This window comes from Gorilla gorilla, chromosome 4 (genome assembly GCF_029281585.2).
Source record: "Gorilla gorilla gorilla isolate KB3781 chromosome 4, NHGRI_mGorGor1-v2.1_pri, whole genome shotgun sequence".
In the NCBI taxonomy this organism is placed as follows: Eukaryota; Metazoa; Chordata; class Mammalia; order Primates; family Hominidae; genus Gorilla; species Gorilla gorilla.
Window position 1 is genome coordinate 50,223,219 of NC_073228.2, and position 25,545 is coordinate 50,248,763.

A 25,545-nucleotide genomic window follows, 5' to 3' on the forward strand; every position below is an offset into this window, starting at 1 on the left:
CTGAATTTTTACTTTATAATTCTGAATGTTCTACTTAAATCAAGGCTGCCCAGGTAAGACAGTGTCATTACCTGGATATTATCATGTTAGGAAATATTTCTTCCTGTGTTTTATGTCTCTTTAAACTTGGTTCCTGTGGGATAGTCAGTAGTACCAATTCCCCATTGATTATTAAATTTATATCTTAAGTTTTGCATTTTAAACACAATTTAATCAAAAACTTTACAAAAATTGTACCAAAAAGCCCCTTCACCTAAATGTAACAACTGTTTATACTTCTCTTTGACCTTTCTCTATTTGCCCTCTTGCATACGTGTTGTATACACTTTTCATTTAACATTATTTTATTTCTACTCTAAAAAAATGTGTCTACGGGCCAGGTGCGATGGCTCACATCTGTAATCCCAGCAGTTTGGGAGGCCAAGGCGGGAGGATCACAAGGCCAAGAGTTGGACACCAGCCTGGCCAACATGGTGAAACCCCATCTCTACTAAAAATACAAAAATTAGGGTTGGGCAGGGTGGCTCACGCCTGTAATCCCAGCACTTTGGGAGGCCGAGGTGGGCAGATCACCTGAGGTCAGGAGTTCGAAACCAGCCTGGCCAACATGGTGAAAACCTGTCTCTATTAAAAATACAAAAAATTAGCTGGGCATGGTGGTGGGCACCTGTAATCCCAGGTACTCGGGAGGCTGAGGCAGGAGAATTGCTTGAACCTGGGGGGCGGAGGTTGCAGTGAGCCAAGATCACGCCATTACACTCCAGCCTGGGCAATAAGAGCAAAACTCTGTCTCAAAAAAATAAAAATAAAAAATTAGCCAGGCATTGGTGGCAGATGCCTATGGTCCCAGCTGCTCAGGAGGCTGAGACAAGAGAATTGCATGAACGCGAGAGGCGGGGGTTGCAGTGAGCCAAGATCATGCCACTGCACTTTAACCCGGTTGAAAGAGCAAGACTCAGCCAGGCGCGGTAGCTCATGCCTGTAATTCCAGCACTTTGCGAGGCCAAGGTGGGCGGATCACAAGGTCATGAGGTCGAGACCATCTTGGCCAACATGGTGAAACCCTGTCTCTACTAAAACTACAAAAATTAGCTGGGCATGGTGGTGCGTGCCTGTAGTCCCAGCTATTTGGGAGGCTGAGGCAGGAGAATCGCTTGAACCTGGGAGGCAGAGGTTGCAGTGAGCCGAGATCGCGCCACTGCACTCCAACCTGGGTGACAGAGTGAGACTCCATCTCAAAAAAAAAAAAATTAGCCAGGCATTGGTGGCAGATGCCTATCTATGGTCCCAGCTGCTCAGGAGGCTGAGACAAGAGAATTGGTTGAACACGAGCGGTGGGGGTTGCAGTGAGCCAAGATTGTGCCACTGCACTTTAACCTGGTTGAAAGAGCAAGACTGTCTCAAAAAAATAAATAAATAAAATAAAATAAAAATTTAAAAATGCGTCTACATGGTTTTTATATTTCAACATAGCTTTTATATTTCATTCAACTGGTTGTACCATATCCCATTAGATTAATACATTATAGTCTAATCATCCCCCTATTTTGGACATTTTGGTTATTTCTGTTTGTCCCGACGGTATATATCCCTGGGAATTGGCCTAAATCAAGGCACTCGTCAAAGAAAATTTTGCTAGGTAGAAACTAAACACTGTAATTCTCAATGGTAAGAGGGAGGCCATGAACTTTAATAGGGAAAATATTGGTAACATGTGTGGATTTATTAATAAATTGCCTGTTTTGTTTGTTTTTAACTTTCAAACAAGAGGAAAGGGATTATATTTCATTTAAGTAGTATAGAAACAGGGTATTGTAGTAGCTGAGGAGTTTTTTTCCTGAACTAAAAGATTTGAATTGTCCAAGAGACAGATTCTAAGATGAGTTGATCTTGAATTACAGTACAAATATAAACCTTCACTAGAAATTCTGAGGCTGGCTGGGTGTGGTGGCTCACACTTGTCATCCCAGCACTTTGGGAGGCCGAGGTAAGAGGATCACTTGAGCCCAGGAGTTCATGACCAGCCTGGGCAACATGGCAAGACCCCATCTCTGAAAAAAAAAAAATTAGCCGGGCATGGTGGCACACACCTGTGGTCCCAGCTACTCAGGAGGCTAAGGGAGGAGGATCACCTGAACCCAGGAGGTTGAGACTGCAGTGAGCAGTGATTACGCCACAGCACTCCAGCCTGAGTGACAGAGTGAGACCCTGTCTCAAAAAAAAAAAGAAAAGAAAAGAAAGAAAAAAATTCTGAAGGTAAGATAGGACTACATGGCAGCTTCAAATCATTTCTTATTTTTCCATAATGTAGATGGTCATTAATTTTGGGCTACGGCAAGTGCTTTTAGTCATCTGGAAAGTGATACAGATGTAGCTTCTTCCCAAAGGGATCACTTAAGTTGCTGGCTGGATTTGGACATGGAGATAATGATAACACACGTACACTGTGGGCCACCATGGCACAAGAGAGCCCAACTTGCATGCTGGTGGCCTGCAAGCTGCAGCACAACGCCTAAGAAGTCCAGATTTTTATTGACCACCAGGGACAGTTTCAAAGTGAGAGTCAAACCTCTGCTTTCATTGCTTTGTTTTTCTTTTTTGGAATGTTTGCCCTTAATTTTGATTTTGAAAAAAGTGTACCTGACTTAAAAGTGGAAAGAATAGAACAATGAGTACTCGCATATACTTCACCTAGGTTGAGCCAGTGTTCACAGTTGTTAGATTTACTTTCCCACACTCCCCACCACTGTCACTCTTCCGTTTCTCCTGCCAAAGTAAGATGCAGACGTCGTGGCCATTTACCCTCAAATACTTGACAGTGTATCTACTCCCAGCAAGGGCATTCTTCTACACAACCTGAATGCCATTGTCACTCTCAAGAAATTTAGCAGTGATAAAGTAATATCTAATATATAATGATATAATGGCCTTTAGAGCTGTGGGTGTTTTTGTTTGTTTTGAGACAGAGTCTCACTCAGTTGCCCAGCCTGGAGTGCAAGTGGCGCAATCTCAGCTCACTACAACCTCTGCCTCCCGGGTTCAAGAGATTCTTGTGCCTCAGCCTTCCGAGTAGCTGCAACTACAGGCGTGTGCCACCACGCTCAACTAATTTTTGTATTTTTAGTAGAGACAGGGTTTCACCATATTGACCAGGCTGGTCTCGAATGCTTGACCTTGAGTGATCCTCTGGGCTTGGCCTCCCAAAGTGCTGGGATTACGGGCATGAGCCACCACACCCAGTCGTGTTTTTGTTTTTGAATTACGCTCTTGGTGGTTGTGTCTCTTCAGTCTCGTTTAACCTAGAACAGTTCCACCTGTTTTGGGTGGGGGGGTGGGATCACTGATTAGAGTCTCACAATTTGGATTTGTCTGATTGTTTCTTCATGATTTAGTTTGTGTATTCTTTTCAGCAAATCATATCTGGAGGCACATAATGTCAGTTTATCCCATGATTGGGGATGTTTGATCACTCGGTTAAGGCATTGTCTGCCAGATTTATCCACAGAAATGCACCTTTTCCCCTTTGAATAATAAGTAATATGTGAGTAGTACTTTGAGACTAAATGCTGTTCCCCAACAACTGTCACCTAATGGTTTTAGCAGCTGTGATGATCCTTGTCTGAGTCTACTCTCTTTATTTTTGAGATTGTGCATCTTTGACCAAGACTTTATATCCTATATTTAGATGAGAGTTTTAAATATATAGTAACCTGCTGATTGAAACTTGATTTTTATATTTAGTAAGTAGATCCTTTCTCTACCTTCTCCTTTATTCCCTCCCTTACCCCTTTCCCCTCCTCCATTCTCTGTTCTTCCTATTGTAATATGCAGTGATTTGGCTGTGACATAAAGATTAATGACTGATTGTCTTCCCAGAATACTATCATCTCTGTGTTGCCTGGGCACATTTTTCCTTGTTTGCTTCTTTGTGAGCCAAATGCTTTTATTCTTTCTGTTCTCTTCCCATCTGTTTAATAATGTGATTTTTTAAAAAGAGAATTGGCTTCCTGATTGCATATAAGGTAGTATTTAGAAAAAAAAAAATTAAAGAGCAGATGGCTCTGGTATTAACCTACTTCTAGATGTGATAGCCTTCTTACTTGATATTAGTCCAATTTTAATATGAATGAAGTCTTAATCCTTTATTGCTGCTATTGAATATTTTTCCGTCCCTCAAAATCGCTATACTAGGCTGGGCATGGTGGCTCACGCCTGTAATCCCGACACTTTGGGAGGCCGAGGTGGGTGGATCACTTGAGGTCAGGAGTTCAAGACCAGCCTGGCCAACATGGTAAAACCCTGCTTGTACTAAAAATCCAAAAATTAGCCAGACACAGTGGCACATGCCTGTAATTCCAGCTACTCAGGAGGCTGAGGCAGGAGAATCTCTTGAACCCGGGAGGCAGAGGTTTCAGTGAGCCAAGATCATGCCACTGCACTCCAGCCTGGATGACAGAACAAGACTCTGTCTCAAAAAAAAGAAAAAAAATTGCTGTACTAGGTGACCACCACCATTTAATATATTTAATAATGTTGGTATCAACAGTAAAGCAGTAAACATAATTAGGGAATTTGCTCTTTTTTTTTTTTTTGAGACGGAGTTTCACTCTTGTTGCCAATGCTGGAGTGCAATGGTGTGATCTCAGCTCACTGCAACTTCCACCTCCCAGGTTCAAGCGATTCTCCTGCCTCAGCATCCCAAGTAGCTAGGATTACAGGCATGCACCACCACGCCTGGCTAATTTTTTGTATTTTTAATAGAGACAGGGTTTCTCCATGTTGGTCAGGCTGGTCTTGAACTCCCAACCTCAGGTGATCTGCCCACCTCTGCCTCACAAAGTATGGGATTACAAGCATGAGCCACCACGCCTGGCTGGAACTTGCTGTTTATATTCTGTACAGAATACTTAGTCATTCACTGGAGCTGATAGGTTTAACAGTTTTGAACCCTGGCTCCTTGCCTTGTACTTTTCAGATCAGAAGCAATGTTTATACGTCATCTCTTTCATCTGTCACCCAGCCCTAGCCTTTGCCAGAATCAGAGCCCCTCAGTATTAGGTTTCTTACTTTAATTTTTCATTCTTTGCTCTCTTTAAATTATGAAATATAACAAACAGGCAGAAAAGTACATAGAAAATGGCAAACCACCTTAAGTCCTCAACATGCATGCAACCTGGTGCAGTGGTGCAAGTAAGTGCAGGTTCTCAGGTAGGTCCAGCCCAGATAGTACCCCTTAGTAGTATGGGACCGACCCTGGAGCAAGTGTTTCACCTCTTTCTCTTTTTAAAAATAGCTTTACTGAGATATAATCACGCACTATAAAATTCACCCTTTGAAGTATATTCTCAGAGTTATACAATTATCACCACTATCTAATTCCGGAACATTTTCATCATCCCTTCAAAAAGCCCTTACCTTTTAGCAATCATTCCCCATTTCTCCCTCCCCTCAGCCCTTGGCAACCAACAATCTATTTTCTGTCTCTATGGATTTGCCTATTCCGGATATTTCATAAAAATGGAATTTACAGTATGTTCCCTTGCATGCCTTTCACTTTACATAATGATTTCAAGGTCATCCACACTGTAGCATGCATCAGTACTTCATTCCTTTTTAACATCTGTATAATATTCCATTTTATTCATTGTATTTATCCATTCCTATCCATATTTATCTGTTTATCCTTTGGTGGACATTTGAGTTGTTTCCACTTTGGGGCGATTATGAGATGATTATGAATAATGCAGCTGTGAACATTTGTGTACCTGTTTTTTGTTTTGCTTTGTTTTTGAGACAGAGTCTTGCTGTGCTTGCCCTGTCATCCAGGCTGGAGCGCAGTGGCACAGATCTCGGCTCACTGCAACCTCCACCTCCCAGATTCAAGCAATTCCCCTGCCTCAGTCTCCCAAATAGCTGGGATTACAGGCACCCGCCACCGTGCCCGGCTCATTTTTTTCTTTTTTAATTTTTAGTAGAGATGGGTTTTTGCCATGTTGGCCAGGCTGGTCTCGAGCTCCTGACCTCAGGTGATCCACCCGCCTCAGCCTCCCAAAGTGTTGGGATTACAGGCGTGAGCCACTGCACCTGGCCTGTGTACCCACTTTCTGGGGACACATGTTTTCACTTCTCTTAGGCATATACCCAGGAGTGGAACTACTGGATAATGTAGTAACTCTATGTTTACCCTTTTGTAGAATTGCCAGATAGTTTTCCAAAACTGTTTCACCATGTTACAATTCTACTTAATCTTGATGACCCTCAATTTCCTCATCCATAACGGGGATAATAATAGTGCCTACGTCTGAGGGATTTAGGATAAAGAGTAGATTCATAAAAGCACTTGTTATAAGTAATATAGTAAGTGCTTAGCTAGCTCTTAAATCTGGATGGGGGATAATAATAACACTGATAAATGTTATTTATTTCTTATCCTATTTCTGAAGTTTATTTTTATTTATTAGATGAATTGAAATATTTGTTGCTAATAATTCATAAAGCAGTATAATAAATGAAAACTTCAAATTTCATTAGTTATTTTTTGTACTTTAATTATTAAAAGTCAGATATGTCCTTGGAAGGAATAGGTAAAGCCATGGCTCCCTGCTGGCTTAGTCCTCTCTGTTCAACAACATATTGGAAGGAATGGAATAGGTAGTTTTCTTCTCCTTTTTTTTTTTTTTTTTTTTTTTTTGAGACAGAGTCTTGCTCTGTCGCCAGCTTGGAGTGCAGTGGCATGATCTTGGCTCACTGCAACCTCTGCCTCCCGGGTTCAAGCGATTCTTCTGCCTCAGCCTCCTGAGTAGCTGAGACTACAGGAGCATGGCACCACGCCCAGCTAATTTTTGTATTTTTAGTAGAGATGGGTTTTCACCATTTTGGCCAGGATGGTCTCGATCTCTTGACCTCGTGATCCACCCGCCTCGGCCTCCCAGAGTGCTGGGATTACAGGCATGAGCCACCGCACCCGGCCTCTTCTTTTTTCTTTTTTTTTAAAGAGTTTAGTATGCATAGGGCAAAATCAAAGCCTTGCTGTTACTGTACCACCCTCACCCTTCACAATTCTCCATTCTTTCATTCAAAGATGAGAGAACAGACTTCATGGTGCCTTTCCACCACCACCTCCCAAGAGTTCCTGTCTGCAGAAGTCCTTGTGCCAGTGAAATTGATTAAGAAATAGGAATACCATCTTTTAAAAGGGCCCAGCACAGCCTGTAATCCCAGCACTTTGGGAGGCCGAGGCGGGTGGATCACAAGGTCAGAAGTTCAAGACCAGCCTGGCCAAGATGGTGAAACTCCGTCTCTACTAAAAATACAAAATTAGCCAGGCGTGGTGGGGGGCGGCTGTAATCCCAGCTGCTTAGGAGGCTGAGGCAGATAATTGCTTAAACCCGGGAGGCGGAGGTTGCAGTGAGCCCAGGTCACGCCACTGCACTCCAGCCTGGGTGACAGAACGAGACTCTGCCTAAAAAAAAAAAAAAAAAAAAAGGCCAGGCACAATGGCTTGTGCCTCTAATCCCAGCACTCTGGGGGAGGCTGACTTGGGAGGATCACTTGAGGTGAGGAGTTTGAGACCAGCCTGGGCAACATAGTAAGACCTTGTCTCTACAAAAAAAAAAAAAGTTTTTTTCTTTAATTAGCCAGGTGTGATGGCATGTGCCCACAGTCCTAGCTACTTGGGTGGCTGAGGTAGGAGTATCCCTCAAGCCCAGGAGTTTGAGGCTGCAGTGAACCATGATCACATCACTGCACTCCAGCCTGAGTGATGGAGTAAGACCCTGTCTCAGATGGATGGATGGATGGATAGAAAAGTTTATACTGGAGGATATTGGTTAAGGAGAAGGATAGCAAGAGCTATTTGTGGAGGATTGATTTTTGGAAAGTTTATTAAATTGAGTTAAAATTAGAGATGGGAGAAAGAAGCCGGTTTTGTAAGTTTAAGGTAACAGTAAGAACAGTAGTGAGTACTTACAGAGCACCTGCTCTTAGCTAGATACTGTTTTAGGTATGTACATAAAACTAATTCATTCTTACAGCAGCCCCCTAAGGGGCATAAGTATTATTATTCCCATTGTACAAATAAGAAAACTGAGGCACAGAGAGGCTTAACAGGCTGTCTTTGGCAGAACCGTATTTAGGTGAGTTCAGCATCATCTCTAAAAGTTTAACCCCAGTTTAGAGACTTTGGCCCTGGGATGGGGGGTAGGATGGAGAATCGGAATTACAAAATGCTTTAAATTATACACATGAATCCAGCAGACCAAATCTACTGGATTCGTATTATTCATATTATGCATAATATTATTCATATTAACCCCCTACTCCCACCCCACGCTAGAATTCATTCACTGAGTTGGCAGATACACAGTGGGCCTTCTAATGTCAGACACTACTCTCCACTGCAGTTTAGCTAGGGCAAGACCTTGGTCACAGTGTTCTACAAGTCCTCAGAGAGACAGTGATGTTTTTCTTTGTTATAGTTTATATTTTACTTTTAGAAAGGAAAAGCTTCTGAGAAAAGATATTTATGACTGAGACAAAATTATTCCAAATCCCACTCACTTATATCATTTATTTATGTGGTGGACATTCATTTTTATGGTTTTCAGTAAGCCTGTAACATTATGAGCTATTAGACTTTGAAACTTTTATTAACAAGTGCCTGAGGGCCCGACTGATTTATTTGGCTCTCCAAGCCCGTGGGTATATCCAGATATATAAAGTTGAGGTAGGTGCTTTATGCCTTCAGAAAGTACAGGGTTCTGCATCCAGGGCTGTCTTAGGTTGTTCTGAAATGCCTGTGAACACAGAGTGCAACTCAACCGAGCTCAAATAGTTCTCATCTTTGGCCTAAAAATAAGATTGTGAATCCATTTCCCAGTCTTTAGAGAATCCCCTGTGATGATTTACCAAAGAACAAACCACTTCCCTTGTCTGAGCATCACGCACTGAAATTGGAGCTGCCCGTAAATAAGCAGAAGAGGGCGGGTACTGGGGACAGAGGTACAGTCTTTGTGGATGCAGAGTAGCGTTCGATGGCTAGATGAATGCCAGTTAGAAGGATGAGTGTCGGTTAGATGAATGCTACTCATATCAGGCATGTGGACATAGCCTGATAATGGGGTGAAGAGTTCTGACATGTATGAAGAAAAATACTACTTAGCTGCCAGGCACGCTTGCTCACGCCTGTAATCCCAGCACTTTGGGAGGCTGAGGCGGGCAGGTCACCTGAGGTCAGTAGTTCAAGACCAACCTGGCCAACATGGTGAAACCCCATCTCTACTAAAAAAAATTAGCCAGGCGTGGTGGTGAGTGCCTGTAGTCCCAGGTACTCAGGAGGCTGAGGCAGGAGAATTGCTTGAACTCGGGAGGCAGAGGCTGCAGTGAGCCGAGATCACACCACTGCACTCCCGCCTAGGCGACACAGAGTGAGACTCCGTCTCAAAAAACAAACAAACAAAAAACCGCTACATAGCTTCTAGGTGTTATTCACGTAAAACCACTACATAGCTTCTAGGTGTTATTCACGTAACTGGGAAAACAGTTGGTTTTTTCCTAAACTGGGTATTTAGAATTTATAATGATAATCTCAGTAAATCATCTCATATTTCACATATAGATAATTTTCAGTTTAACAGTAAAATAAAAATGACTCTGTACTAGTTAGTGTACTTTTATTTTACGCTTTTGAATAGCAGTGAGCAGAATCTACTCTCCAGCTCTATCAAAGCACTTATGTGTAGTGAAACTATATTGTATTTATCAAAATAAGGTAATTGCCACTTGGTATTTACCAGCTATTATCCTTCAAATGGGATGCTATTTTAGAAAATAATTATTGTGGCATGTTCATAACTAGAATCATAAAAATATTCTACAAATTCTAAGAGCTCAGCAGTCTACTCTTTGATGAAAACTAAGAAATAATCTAAAATTTAAGGCAAAATAGAGTGACATTTTTTAATACCCCTACATGCATAGTATATCACCACAGTATTTCTTTCCTAAAACAGTAATAGGCTCCTAAATATGCTTGACCAGCAGGGAATGTTAAATATTTGTTTGTGTATTTATTCGCTCCGCAAGTATTTTTTGACCACTTTCCATAGGCAAGCCACCGTACTAGACGCTGGGGACACAGTCGTGAATAAGATGTGCTCCTGGCTGAGCGTGGTGGCTCACGCCTGTAATCCCAGCACTCTGGGAGGCCGAGGAGGGCAGATCACGAGGTCAGGAGACCAAGACCATCCTGGCCAACATGGTGAAACCCCATCTCTACTAAAAATACAAAACTTAGCTGGGCGTGGCGGTGTGTGCCTGTAGTCCCAGCTACTCGGGAGGCTGAGGCAGGAGAATTGCTTGAACCTGGGAGGCAAAGGCTGCAGTGAGCTGAGATATCTGCACTCCAGTCTGGGCGACAGAGCGAGACTCCGTCTCAAAAAAAAAAAATTGTAATTGATTATTTAAATGGAAATATGTTCCATTTTCATGCCTTGATGTTTCATACTGATACATTGTTCAATTATAACTTTGAAAAGAGCCAATAGAATCGGTCAAATTGTGTGTATACATTTATTTATGCAACAAAAAAATTATGATGCTTATGTGCCAGGTACCGTTCTAGACCAAGGAGAAAGCACGGTGAACAAAACAAAGTCATTGTGTTCATGGTGATTTCACCCTGGTGGGAAGTCAGTAAGCAAATATATGATCAATATCAGGAATTGATAAATGATAAGAAAAATAAAGCAGATTAAGAGGATAGAGAGTGACCAGAATGCCGTTTTATTTGAGTGGGCTGGGAAGGAGTCTCTGGGGAGATAAAAGTTTTCATAGCTTTCCTTATTTTGTCTCTGAAGTCAGTTCACCTAATGAATGCAGATGCAGGAGAATTTTTGTATTTGTTGGTATCACTCACATATTCATTGAGAGCTATGGTGAGGGCCTACTTCTTACTCTTTACTACTTAGGAATACTAACACCTAGATTCTTCTCTTCATTCTTTTATCACTCTTCCATATACTTAAGTGCCTAAGCACCTTCATTCATCCATCCCTTATATAATTTTTTTTCTTGAGACAAAATCTGGCTCTGTTGCCAGGCTGGAGTGCAGTGACATAATCTCGGCTCACTGCCACCTCTGCCTCCCAGATTCAAGCAATTCTCCTGCCTCAGCCTCCCAAGTAGCTGGAATTATAGACGCATGCCACCACACCTGGCTAATTGTTTTGTATTTTTAGTAGAGACGGGGTTTCGCCATGTTGGCCAGGTTGGTCCCGAACTCCTGACCTCAGGTGATCCACCCACCTCAGCCTCCCGAAGTGCTGGGATTACAAGCGTGAGCCACCGTGCCTGGCCATCCATTCCTTATCCTTCATCCAAAAATCGTGATTTGGTATCTGTTCTGGTTTTCCAAAATCTTGCGATATGATTTATTTGATTAAAAAATATATTGTGCAGTTAAGTGACTTCCAGTGTTTGATTATAAAGTGGAATTGCTTCTGGAGAGAGCTCTTTTATCTAAGTGTTTTGGTGAACTCACAGCCACTGAAATTTGATGTCTTGGGTCAAATTGGGTCTACAGTGATCCCAGCCTTAATGCCTAAAAGCCCTAAATAAAATTATACACTTCTCAAGTGTTCTGTAGCATTGCACTAGTCTAAAATAGATAACTGGCACTCCCCTACACCTCATTGTTGGCTAACTGACTTGTCCCATAAATAGCCCAGTGTTATGTGATCAGACAACTACAACTAACAGAAGAGATTTTTATTTCCTAACACACTTGTGCAGTCTCTGGTAGTAAACAAAATCCAAGTCCAAGTCACCGGCCCCTAACTGTAACCTAGTTCTTAGAAGAATTGTACAAATCAGTAGCCAAATCATGTGGGATGGAATTCAAGATAACCCTGCCTTATACCAAACTCTACATTATGGAAAATAGTGTTAGAGCAAGATTCATTTTCAGTCCTTAGAGTTACTTGAAGTCCCTTCCCAGTCTACCCAAATGTTTCTGCTCTAATCTGATTAAACTCAAAGAGCATCTGCCAAATGAGTTAAAAATTGTCAGGTGAGTCTGAGGGGGGCATCATGGTAGTTTTATAAAGCTGTTTTTTAAAAAATCAAGAGCATGTTAAAAAAAGAAACTACTGGCTGGGTGCAGTGGCTCACGCCTGTAATTCCAGCACTTTGGGAGGCTGAGGTGGGCGGATCACGAGGTCAGGAGATCGAGACCATCTTGGCTAACACGGTGAAACCCCATCTCTACTAAAAATACAAAAAATTATCCAGGCGTGGTGGTGGGCACCTGTAGTCCCAGCTACTCGGGAGGCTGAGGCAGGAGAATGGCGTGAACCCAGGAGGTGGGGCTAGCAGTGAGCTGAGATCGTGTCACGGCACTCCAGCCTGGGCAACACAGCAAGACTACGTCTCAAATTAAAAAAAAAAAAAAAAAGAAACTACCTGCTATTGGAGTATAATGGTTCATATTTCCAACTTTTAGGTGGAATGTATTGTTTTTGTGTCTGAAAGATTTGTAAATGCTATAATTTAACAACATTGCTTCATAAATTCCTTAGCAGTAACTCAGGAGGTGAACCTTGGGGCATTTTTCCAGATAAATCTGTGCTCTTTGTGTGCAAAGCATTGCTGCTTAGGTAACTAGTGATAATGCATAGGGTTCAATCAACACTTCAGATATTTTCACTTTTCTTTTACTGGGCTTTTTCAAAATGGCGTATGTTTATTATATTTCTGAAGTCAAAATACCAAATCTAAAACAAGTGATTTTTTAAAAAAAATCTCTCAGCTGGGCGCAGTGGCTCACACCTGTAACCCCAGCCCTTTGGGAGGCTGAGATGGATCACTTGAGGTCAGGAGTTCGAGACCATCCTGGCCAACATGGTGAAACCCCATCCCTACTGAAAATACAAAAATTAGCTGGGTTCGGTGGCGGGCACCTGTAATCTCAGCTACTTGGGAGGCTGAGGCAGTAGAATTGGTTGAACCCGGGAGGCAGAGGTTGCAGTGAGCCGAGATCTTGCCACTGCCCTCCAGTCTGGGCAACAGAGCAAGACTCTGTCTCAAAAAAAAAAAAAAACAACTCTCTGCTAATTATTTATTACTGTTGAAATGCTGCTTACCATGGCTGACAATTTTGAACAAAAGTAAAGAATATGTCTACGATGTCAAAGTTAGCAATTCTTTCCCTAATACTCCTTTTGTACTTTTGCTTATAAGACCTTAGTACATTTCATAGTCAGAGCTTCATAGACCCAGCTGTGTATCTTTCCATGGCCAGGCTGAGTGTCTACATTTTGAAAACATTTTAAAGTTAAAATTCAGTTCAAGAATATTGTCTTTAGTCTACCAAAAGGGCTAAAAACATTTACTTTGGCCAAACGTGGTGGCTCACGCCTGTAATCCCAGCACTTTAGGAGGCTGAGGTGGGAGGATCACTTAAGGTCAGGAGTTCGAGACCAGCCTGGCCAACACAGTGAAGCCCCATCTCTACTAAAAATACAAAAATTAACCAAGCATGGTAGTGTGCGCCTGTAATCCCAGCTACTCAGGAAGCTGAGACAGGAGAATCATTTGAACCGGGGAGGCGGAGGTTGTAGTGAGCCAAGATTGTGCCACTGCACTCCAGCTTGGGTGGCAGAGCGAGACTCTGTCTCAAAAAAATAAAAATAAAAATAAATAATAAAATAAAAACATTTACCTTGGTAACTAAGTGAATATTTACTCTGGTGGATGTAAGGGGAAAATAAAGAAAAAACACCCAAAGCACTGATTGTTTGTTCAACAGATTGTAAACCATGGCTGTGTGGATACAAGCTCAGCAGCTCCAAGGAGAAGCCCTTCATCAGATGCAAGCATTATATGGCCAGCATTTTCCCATTGAGGTGCGGCATTATTTATCCCAGTGGATCGAAAGCCAAGCATGGTAGGTGAACAAGGATGTTTGCATCATATTTTGTGAAACACAAGAATATTGGAGTTTGGTTAGAAAGATGTCATGATGGCAACTTTCAAAGTTGTATTTTTAAACATTTTTAAATGTGATCCATAAAAAGGTATTTAAAAATTTTTTTCTTTTTATAGGTGAAAGGTATTTAAGCCCATCTTAGATTGAGGGGATGGAATAACTCTTGGGATTTTTAAAACAGGATTTGTTCCCTTTAATAGTAAATACTGTCTAAAAGCATTAGAATATTACTGCTAAGAAAGAGCAGCCAACAAATATGTTTCGAGTGCCCATGGGATGCCTAGCAGTGTCCTAAGTAGTAGAATTTATATGAAAAAAATTAAAGCCCATCACTGTGTTGTAATCCCAACACTTTGGGAGGCCAAGGCGGGTGTACTGCTTGAGCCCAGGAGTTCAAGGAAGGCCTGAGCAACATAGCAAAACCCTGTCTCTGTACAAAATACAAAAATTAGCCAGGTGTGGTGGTGTGCACCTGTAGTACCAGCTACTCAGGAGGCTGAGGTGGGAGGATCACTTGAGCCTGGGAGGCAAAGGTTGCTGTAACCCATGATCACACCACTACACTCCAGCCTAAGCAACAGAGTGAGACCCTGTCTCAAAACAAACAAACAAACAAACAAAATTAAAGCCCTCATCTCCAGATAATTCAGTGTTTCACTGGACGTGGTGGTGCACACCTATAATCCCAGCTACCCAGGATGCTGAGGTGGGAGGATTGCTTGACCCCAGCAGTTTGAGGCCAGCCTAGGCAACATAGCAAGATCCTATGTCAAATAATAATAATAATAATTTAGTGTTTAATGGGGCAGATAGGTGTGAATATGCATATAATTTAATTATAATTTATTTCTTATGGTTTATTAAATATAAATTATTTTACATTTCTTAAAAAGTTTACATCTAACAAAAAACTAAAAATAATTTAACAGTGGAGACATTGGTGTTTTTAATTTATATGTATTTTATATATACACATAAAGACTAAAAGAAAATTGAGTGGGTGTTGTGGCTCATGCCTGTAATCCCAGCACTTTGGGAGGCCAAGGCAGGCAGATCACTTTGAGGCCAGGAGTTCTGAGACAAGCCTGGCCAACATGGCAAAATCCCATCTCTACTGAAAATACAAAAAATTAGTTGGGCGTGGTGACGGGCGCCTGTAATCCCAGCTACTCTGGAGGCTAAAGCATGAGAATCGCTTGAACTCGGGAGGCAGAGGTTGCAGTGAGCTGAGATCGCGCTACTGCACTCCAGCCTGGGCAACAGAGTGAGACTGCCTTTAAAAAAAAAAAAAAAAAACTAAACGAAAATATACCCAAATGTTAACACTAATTACATTCTGGTGGTAGATTTGATAAGCATTTTAATTTTTCTTTATTTTCCAGATTACTGATTACATACTTGGGGGAGGGGAGAGTTGTTTTAAATTTCTTTTAGAATTAGTACAGTGCAGTCGACTAACAGCACAGGTTTTTAATTGGTATCATTATTACACACCAGGCAGCAGGATGTACACTGCTCCGCTCAAGGTCTGGGAGCTTGCTGGTTGGTTACAGTCTGTCAGTCGATCTGACATATTCATTTGATACTTCAAGCCTCACCGTCTTAGCCATGGGTCCTCTTTGACAGTCCCTGAGAGAACCAGCTTTGATGCTGCTATTTGCAAAGGGCCATATACCTGTCTGTAATGTTGCCTTAGAATAATCACAATGCGTGTTAGTAGCAAATTTCTGTTCAGAAACTAAAGATCACCAAAGAAAGGCAATTTTCTAGGCAATTAAAAAAAAACTCAACTTCATGTAATTAAGTGAGGGAAAAAAATTAGCTAAATATGAGAATGTCAGCTGTACCTCGTTTAGTGCTTTCCACTCCCTTTTCATTTTCTCTCCTGTTTTCTGATGTGGAGGATTTAGAAAAACATGAATAGGAAGTTACTGTTAATTTCAGATTTCACTTAGCAGAGTTCTCATTTGGTGTTCTCACTGAATGAATTAAAAGACTTGTGTTGATATTAAGGAAAACTTGAAATTTTTTAGCTTTGGTTTTCTTCAGAATATAAAGATTTTAATGAAGAATCTTCAATTCTTTTTTTTTTTTTTAATTTGAGATGGAGTCTCGCTCTGTCACCAGGCTGCAGTGGCGTGATCTCGGCTCACTGCAATCTCCACCTCCCGGGTTCAAGCAATTCTCCTGCCTCAGCTTCCCGCGTAGCTGGGACTACAGGCGCCCGCCACCACACCGAGCTAATTTTTGTATTTTTAATAGAGACGGGGTTTCATCATATTGGCCAGGCTGGTCTCTAACTCCTGACCTTGTGATCTGCCCATTTCGGCCTCCCAAAGTGCTGGGATTAAAAGCTTGAGCCACCGGGCCCAGCCAAATCTTTAGTTCTTTATGTTTAAGCCGTCTAAGCAAGTCTTTTTTTTTTTTAACAGAGAATTAAGGTTTCAAGTAAAGAACCAATACCTGACTTCTGTGAGTTTTGCTCAGAGACTGGATCCTTTTAAGAGTGGGCTCCTGGCCGGGCGCGGTGGCTCACGCCTGTAATCCCAGCACTTTGGGAGGCTGAGGCGGGTGGATCACTTGAGATCAGGAGTTTGAGACCAGCCTGGCCAACATGGTAAAACCCCGTCTCTATTAAAAATACAAAAATTAGCCAGGCGTGGTGGTGCACGCCTGTAATTCCAGCTACTTGGGAGGCTGAGGCAGGAGAATCACTTGAACCCGGGAGGCAGAGGTTGCAGTGAGCTAAGATTGTGCTACTGCATCCCAGCCTGGGCGACAGAGTGAGACTTCATCTCAAAGAAAAAGAGTGGGTTTCCAGAGCAAGGGCATTGTTGCCAGTTGAAACAGAGGTGCAGGGCTGCCCTCATTCCTTCCAGCCTTTCATTTAATACATATTCTATTTAATACATAGGGCACACATATTTAGAATCTGACTTGCTTTAACTGCCTTCTCAAGGCACAGATTGGGGTGTACTATTTGATGGACTATGGTATCACTGCTTTTTTTGTTTTGTTTTGTTTTGTTTTTGTAGAGACAGAGTCTTGCTTTGTCACCCAGGCTGGAGTGCAGTGGCGCAATCTTGGCTCACTGCAACCTCCACCTCCTGGGTTCAAGCAGTTCTCCTGCCTCAGCCTCCCAAGTAGCTGGGACTACAGGCACATGCCGCCACGCCCGGATAATTTCTTTTGTATTTTAGTAGAGATGAGGTTTCACCGTGTTGCCCAGGCTGATCTCCAACTCCTGAGCTCAGGTAATCTGCCCGCCTCGGCCTCCCAAAGTGCTAGGATCACAGGCATGAGCCACCGCGCCCGGCTGGTCTCACTGTTTTGATACACTTGTTGGTGCCTCTTTTTTGAAATTAGTTGCTATCTTCAGGGATTTAGGGATGGCAGAGCCTTTTAGCTACCACTATCTTGTTTGGCTCCAGACCCAGTCAGCAGTTATTGAATGTTATTTCAGTCCGACAGCTGTTTGGTTTCTTCAGTGAGTAAGTAATTTGGTACTTCCCAGTGTCAATTGTTGCCTAAGTAGTAGAAAGGAAGGAAGGAAGGGAAGGAAGGAAGGAAAGAAGGAAAGAAAGGAGGGAGGGAGACCATCCAACCCCCTGTCACCACTTCAGTAGCTTGAAATCAATGCAAAGTCTGTAGCGTGGTTTCCCTTGTTTACTGGAAAAGTTGGCATTGCCTTCAGGTCCTGGGTCTGCAACTAGTGATGTGAATGTCTGACTCGTATAAATTCTTGTAGGCACCCTCTGCCTGAATGTCTCATTTCCAGGGCTTCTTAGAAATAGCAATAACTTGTTTCACCTGTCTCTACCTAAGAAACCCACAGATACCAAACTCCTTGAGGCTGGAAAGGACATGTAGAAGAGTCTTGGCCTTGTGCCTCCTTTACACTCGTGAGGGGTAACTATAAATAGGAAATTATCCAAGTCCTTATTTCCTTCAGAGTACACAGAACCCTTTCCTTTTCCTTGCATTTCTCGGAGCAAATAGCATAAGCACCAAGCACATCATTGAGAGAAAGGAGGAAGGGCAGCACGTTGTTAAAAAAAGTTTTTTTTTTTAAAAGAATGAAATCTACTGTATAATCCAACTATTTAGTAAATTACAAATAGATTAACGTAGGCATTGAGTCCATTTCTGTTGGGCTGTTTCTTAAAATTTGCAGTGAGGATTAAAAACATCACTTTAGTTGAAGAAAAAGTGGGATGTGTTGAGGCTGCATTTATACGGCTCACGTGCATGTATGTATACAGATTATGTAATTTTTTTCCCCTAGGGACTCAATAGATCTTGATAATCCACAGGAGAACATTAAGGCCACCCAGCTCCTGGAGGGCCTGGTGCAGGAGCTGCAGAAGAAGGCAGAGCACCAGGTGGGGGAAGATGGGTTTTTACTGAAGATCAAGCTGGGGCACTACGCCACGCAGCTCCAGGTGGGTGTGGGCTCTGGGGTCACACTTAATTACCTTGCCTTGGGGGTCTTCTTCCTGTAGAGACTTTCTTTCTCTCCTTCAGTCCAGCATTGTTGAGTTACACGTGCATAAGGTTCTTGTTGTGTGGTTTTGGTCTTTTTTTTTTTCACTTTTTATTTGAGAATAATTTCAAACTTCCAGAAAGTTACAAGAATCATGCAAAGATTCCCCACATATGCCCATATTCACCTGTTGTTGACTTTTATGTTGTCATATACTCCTTGCTGTCTCTCGACACACACGTTTTTCAGTCACTGGAGAGTAAGTTGCATACCTTGTGTCCCTGCACCAGTAAGTACCTCTGTGCATTTTCTATTTATTTATTTATTTATTTATTTATTTATTTATTTATTTATTTTTGAGACGGAGTCTTGCTCTGTCACCCAGGCTGGAGTGCAGTGGAGCGATCTCAGCTCACTGCAACCTCTGCCTCCCGGGTTCAAGCGATTCTTCTGCCTCAGCCTCCCAAGTAGCTGGGATTACAGGCTCCCGCCACCACGCCTGGCAATTTTTTTTTTTTTTTTTTTTTTTTTGTATTTTTAGTGGAGACGGGGTTTTGCCATGTTGGCCACAGTGGTCTTGAACTCCTGACCTCAGGTGATCCACCCACCTCAGCCTCCCAAAGTGTTGAAATTATAGGCATGAGCCACTATGCCCGGTCCCTCTGTGCATTGTCTTTTTTTTTTTTTTTTTTGAGATGGAGTTTCACTCTTGTTGCCCAGGCTGGAGTGCAGTGGCGCGGTCTCAGCTCACCGCAACCTCCACCTCCCGGGTTCAAGTGATTCTCCTGCCTCAGCCTCCCGAGTAGCTGGGACTACAGGTGCATGCCACCACACCCGCCTAATTTTTGTATTTTTAGTAGAGATGGGGTTTCTCCATGTTGGTCAGGCTGGTTTCGAACTCCCGACCTCAGGTGATCCACCCTCCTTGGCCTCCCAAAGTGCTGGGATTACAGGCATGAGCCACCGCACCCAGCCCCTCTGTGCATTTTCTAAGAATGAACCTTGTCTTGCATGGTTATAATACACTGATCAACACTAAATTTAGCATTGATAGAATACTTTTAGGTACTTTTCTGGATTTCCATTTTGTCAACTAATTCAAACATGTCCTTTAGGGTATTTTTCCCTGCTGCAGTCCAGAATCCAGCCCAAGATCACATATTGCATCTAGTCATCATGTCTCTTTAATCTCCTTTAATCTGGAACCATTTTGCAACCTTACTTTGTCTTTCATTACATTGGCATTTTAAAATAATTAATGTAGGCTGGGTGCAGTGGCTCACACCAGTAATCCCAGCACTTTGGGAGGCTGAGGCGGGTGAATCATCTGAGGTCAGGAGTTCGAGACCAGCCTGGCCAACATGGTGAAACCCCATCTCTACTAAAAATACAGAAATTAACTGGGTGTGGCAGTGGACATCTGTAATCCCAGCTACTTGGGAGGCTGAGGCAGGAGAATCGCTTAAACCTGGGAGGCAGAGGTTGCAGTGAGCCGAGACCGTGCCATTGCACTCCAGCCTGGGTGACAAGAGTGAAATTCCATCTCAAAAAATAATAATAATAATTCATGTACCCCCTGCTTTTTAAAGATAAAATGTTCTTCATTTGGGGTTTGTCTGATGTTTCCTCATGATTACGTTAACACTGCACATCTCCGAGCAGACTTCTAAATATAGTTGGCTGTCCATGTCCATGGGTTCTGCATCCTCTGATTCCACCAACCGCAGCTCAGAAATATTCAGGAAAAGAAAAAAAGTAAAAACAAATACAAATAAAGATATGACAGAACAGCTATTTACATAGCATTTCTTTTGTATTAGATAGTATAAGCAATCTATAGGTGGTTTAAAGTGTATGGGAGGATTGTATGCATTCTATGCAAAACGATGTCATTTTATATAAGGAACTTGAGCATCTGCAGATTTTGGTATCCAAGTGAGTCCTGGAACCAGCCCCCACAGATGCCAAGGGACAGCTGTAGGTGACGTGTCCTTCTCAGGTATCACATCCAGAGACGGGCCGTGTCCCTCATCCCCTCATTGGTGGTAGTAGTTTTGATTGCCCAGTTGAGAGTGGCATCCAGTTTCTCCTCTTGCGAGGCTTTTCAAACTTATTTATCCCGTTTTTAAGAATGTTCCCTGGATACTTTAGGCAAATTAAGATGCAAAAAGTAAAACAGCACTTTGGGAGGCCAAGGCAGGTGGATCACCTGAGGTCAGGAGTTCGAGACCAGCCTGGCCAACATGGTGGAACCCCATCTCTACTAAAAAGACAAAAATTAGCCAGGTGTGGTGGCGGGCCCCTGTAATCCCAGCTACTCGGGGGGCTAAGGCAGGAGAATTACTTGAACCCAGGAGGCAGGGGTTGCAGTGGCCCGAGGTTGTGCCACTGCACTCCAGCCTGGGCAACAGAGTGAGACTCAGTCTCAAAAAAAGAAAAAAGAAGTAAAACAATCTTACCTTTTCACTGCAATTGGATTTCCATGATGTGCCTTCTTGTTCCTGTTGGTATTGGAGGAACAGTGCCTCCTGTGATTCAGGAGGTCCCTCAGGAGGCTCCCCATCCTGAGGCATGGTTAGGGCCCATAGTGTGGAGTGGCACAAAGTGATGTCTGCTGTTGGATTCTTTCAGAACACGTATGACCGCTGCCCCATGGAGCTGGTCCGCTGCATCCGCCATATATTGTACAATGAACAGAGGTTGGTCCGAGAAGCCAACAATGTGAGTGTCCCATAGGGATGGGGAGGGCAGTCAGGAAGTCTTTTCTTACCCACCTCCCTCTGGACCCACCTTTGTCAAGGTGACTCAGGGTGCACTATTGGTGTCTCTTTAAAGAGAGCTTCATCCTAAGGGGCACAAAAGAAATAGGAGACTTGACTGAGTGCAGCCCAGCACTTTGGGAGGCTGAGGCAGGCAGATTGCCTGAGCCCAGGAGTTGGAGAGCACCCTGGGCAACATGATGAAACCCCGTCTCTACCAAAAATACAAAAAAATTAGCTGGGCATGGTGGCACATGCCTGTAGTCCTGGCTGTTCGAAAACCTGAAGTGGGAAGATCCCTTGAGCCCAGGAGGTAGAGGCTGCAGTGAGCCATGATCGCATCCCTGCACTCATGGGTGATGGAGTGAGACCCTGTCTCAAAAAAAAAAAAATTGAAATAGAAGATGTGGTCTCTGATCTTAACTGATTTATAACCTTGATGAGATTGCAACCACAAAACAATGTGAACAAGTGCAAAGTAATTCAACCTCAGCTGAATAATTTTTTAGTAAAGGCATGCTCATATTCAGGTGAGAATACTTAGGAAAGACTTTTCCCTAGCCCCTGAATCAGGTGTGGAAGGAGTGGTCTGATCAGGTCACTTACAGGGCTGGGTCCACAGAGACCTTGTTTATGCCTCCCCCATCACTTCACCCTGGGGTCTCCAGGATGCCTGCAAGAGGTTTGGCCTCTTCCATGGTGGAAGCAAATGATTCCATCACGAGAATATCTTGAGTGAGGACACAGATGATGTGTGTTCACACGGCCCTGCTCCCCATGGCCTCCCTAATGCTTAATGCTGTCCTTGCATTGGGTGAGTGGAAGAGGAATCACTCCACCTCCTCATTAGTAGGAAAACCCAGGTGACACTGGAACAGGTTACGTTCTAGTTTCTCCAAAGGTAATTCAATGGACCTCGTTTGGAATACTCTGGTGGAGGTCAGATCTGAAATGGAAGCTTCTCCCACGCTTTGTGATCTGAGCCGTGCTCTGTCCGCTCACCTGTTTCTCACTTTTCCCACTCCACCCTGTGTCTCATGATGACGTTTGCTATTCCTCCCGACTCAAAATTTACCTTTTGGGGTCTTAACCTGGTTGTAGGAGCTGGCATAGGCTTTTCCTGGGGATTAAGGCCTCAGGCTTCCTCCCATTCGCACTGCCTTGCACTGCCCCCCATATGTTCCCAGGGTAGCTCTCCAGCTGGAAGCCTTGCTGATGCCATGTCCCAGAAACACCTCCAGATCAACCAGACGTTTGAGGAGCTGCGACTGGTCACGCAGGACACAGAGAATGAGTTAAAAAAGCTGCAGCAGACTCAGGAGTACTTCATCATCCAGTACCAGGAGAGCCTGAGGATCCAAGGTGAGGCGCAGTGGAGGCACATTGTGCAACTTGAGGATTGGGCCTGGGGACTGGAAAGCAGCTCCGGTGGGGTTGAGAGAAAGCCCATTTTCCATTCGGAGGCAGCGACCTTTCTCTGAGTAGCAGGGACTTATTTGCATTGAAGACAGTGCTGAGAGATGAGATTTAGGAAGGGGAGATGACAGGACCCCCCCCCTTAAGTGCATATCTCACTCAGGTCCCCACATCCAGGGAGCTTCTGAGCTGCCAGGGAAGACATTTCTTCTTTTGAGAAGGAGCTCACAGTCTAAATAAATACTAGCAAACAATACTTTTGTATATAGCAGGCATATTATAAGTGGAGCTTTATTGAAATGATAAATAGGAAATTATATAATTACATGTTTAAAAATTTTTCTGGCTGGGCACGGTGGCTCACACCTGTAATCCCAGCACTTTGGGAGGCTGAGGCGGGCGGATCACCTGAGGTCAGGAGTTCGAGACCAGCCTGGCCAACATGGTGAAACCCTGTCTCTACTAAAAATACAAAATTAGCTGGGCATCCCGGTGGCGCATGCATGTAATCCCAGCTACTTGGGAGGCTGAGGCAAGAGAATCTCTTGAACCCGGGAGGCGGAGGTTGCAGTGAGCCGAGATCTCACCATTGCACTCCAGCCTGGACAAAAAGAGCAAAATTCTGTCTCAAAAAAAAAAAAAAAAAATTCTAAGCTGGGAGTGGTTTTGCACACCTGTAATCCTGGTGCTTTGGGAGGCCAGGGCAGGAGGATCACTTGAGGCCAGTAGTTTCAGACTAGCTTAGGCAACATAGTAAGACCCTATCTCTAAGGGGGAAAAGAAACCTTTCTAAGCAGGTACGTGTAAGTACTAAGGACCTGTATTTGTAGTAACTGATTTCTAATGTTCTGTGCAGTTATTCACAGAGGTCTTCCTGGAACAGAGTGCACTTACGCCCCTTAGGTAGCCCTTATGGACAGAGCTTCCCTAGCCTGGTATAAATCCTGCTTAGTAGTTGGGGCACAGAGAGCTTCAGTCTGTGGTGAGGCTGTGGAGCCCCACCAGCGCCCCCTTTTGACCCTGTAGCAGTTTGGCAGTTTGAGCTTTAATAGTTTCCTCTCTCTGCTTCCATGCCCAGCTCAGTCTCAGAGAAGCCTTGGCTCAACCACCCAGCCCCTCCAAACACACACACACACAGACAACACAGCACACGCACACACCACACATATCACACACACAGCACACACACACACAGCACACACAGCACACACACCTCCCACAGCACACAGAGACACACAGCACACACACACCACACACAGCACACACAAAGACACACAGCACACACACACCACACCACACACAGCACACACACACCACACATAGCACACACACACACCACACATACACACCACACACACACAGACACACAGCACACACACACACACACACAGCACATGCTCCTCTAATTCCATGCATGTAGGTTCCATTTTATGTCTATAGTGATACTACTTATTTACTCTTTATCTTCTCCACTGGAATATAAATCTTTGAGAAGGGACTATATCTTTTATCTCTGTACCCTGAGGCCAGCACAATGCCTGAAACATAACAGTTATTGAGTAAAGGTTGACAGGATGATTCTAGCCTGTCTTCCTTTTTTATCTGAATCCATCCTAGACTGGCCCTAGAAGAAGGGCAGCTCCTTCTGAGAATGGAAACAGAAGATTTGGGATGGTTATTCCTACCCAAGTCCTTAGACTGTCGACAGTATTTCTGATCCCGTGCCTGGCTTTTCTGTTTCCTGTGCATGGTGGCGGATTAGGTTTGGATTCAGGTTGGGTTTGGATCTATCATGCAGTGTCTTCTCAGTCCCATTTGTCAAGTTCACTCAGCAGAAACACAGACTATTGATCTGCTTTTACCAGGGAAGGCTCAGCTGCCTCCAGTGGAGTAGGGAAATTGCTTCCCGTCTCCCTGGCCTCCTTCCCAAAAGCTTCTGCAAATTTCCAGGAGAGCCCTAAGTGGGTCCCTTGCATAGGAAGGCTGGGCCCAGGTGTTGGGATCACCACCACCCTCCCTGTGGCTGGGCAGGATTCCCGAGGTAGCTGTGCAGATACCTTGGATCTGTCCGTGCCTGAATGATCCTCTTCCTGCTCGATACCTGCAGTGAGATTGGAGCCATATTTCTGAGTTCTAGCTCTGGGCTGTTCCTGGCTACATAGAGTTGCTTTTGTCTGTCCCAGCTTGTGCATCCCATGGGTCAGGGCTGGGGTCAGAGTGACATGGCCCTCAGGGGCCAGCCAGGAGCTCGACCGAGACATGCTGATACGCGCATCTTCTGACTCAGCTCAAGCAAGGACGCTGGGCTGTTGAGAAGGTGACGGGAAGGGATTAATAGTCCCAGTGTGGTGGAGACGGGCTGTCGCTGGGAGGGTGGGGTGGGCCTGCGGTGGTGGTTGTAACTGTGGACATGTTTACTTTCTTAGGCTGGGTTATTGATACACAGGTGCTCCTGTGTTCCACGTTCCCTGTGTCTTACCTATTTCATAATAATTTTTAAAAGGTAATGAGACCTAACTTACTCCCTGTCCCGCCATCAATGAGACTCCTCACAGATGGTGTGGAGGGAAGCCGCCTCCCTTCGGCCTCCCTTTCCTGAGAGAATCTTGGTGGCTCTGCATCCCCAGTGGCCCTGGACACGCTCTCCCTCTGCGGTCTGTCTGTCTGTCTGTCTCCCCTGGTTGGTTGGCTGGGCTCACAGTGAGCCCACCTGGACAAACATGCTGGGCCCCTTCCAGCCTCTCAAGAATCTCATCCTCCCCTGAGGAGGGACTGCTGTGCTCAGGGACGAGACAGAGCCGCCGGGGCTGGGGTTCCCTGAGGAGGCCTTGCTGCGGGAGGGATGGGGCTGAGCAGCTGCTTGTCTCTGTCACCTCTTCTCTCTGTCCTGTTCCCCATTAACC

General features: G+C 43.9%; 1 protein-coding gene across 3 annotated transcripts in view; it reads left to right on the forward strand.

The window, feature by feature from the left end:
• STAT5B (signal transducer and activator of transcription 5B) overlaps positions 1–25,545 on the forward strand; it is a 76,393-nt gene that overhangs the window by 29,728 nt on the left and 21,120 nt on the right. For 2 of the 3 annotated variants that reach the window (XM_031010881.3, XM_055388109.2), the window contains exons 2-5: positions 13,805–13,942; positions 18,270–18,426; positions 21,099–21,188; positions 22,414–22,588. In XM_031010881.3, the coding sequence (XP_030866741.1) occupies positions 13,815–13,942; positions 18,270–18,426; positions 21,099–21,188; positions 22,414–22,588 (550 nt within the window). In that variant the 5' untranslated portion in view covers positions 13,805–13,814. The remainder of the gene's footprint in view (positions 1–13,804; positions 13,943–18,269; positions 18,427–21,098; positions 21,189–22,413; positions 22,589–25,545) is intronic. The other variant, XM_019026941.4, reaches the window with a different exon arrangement.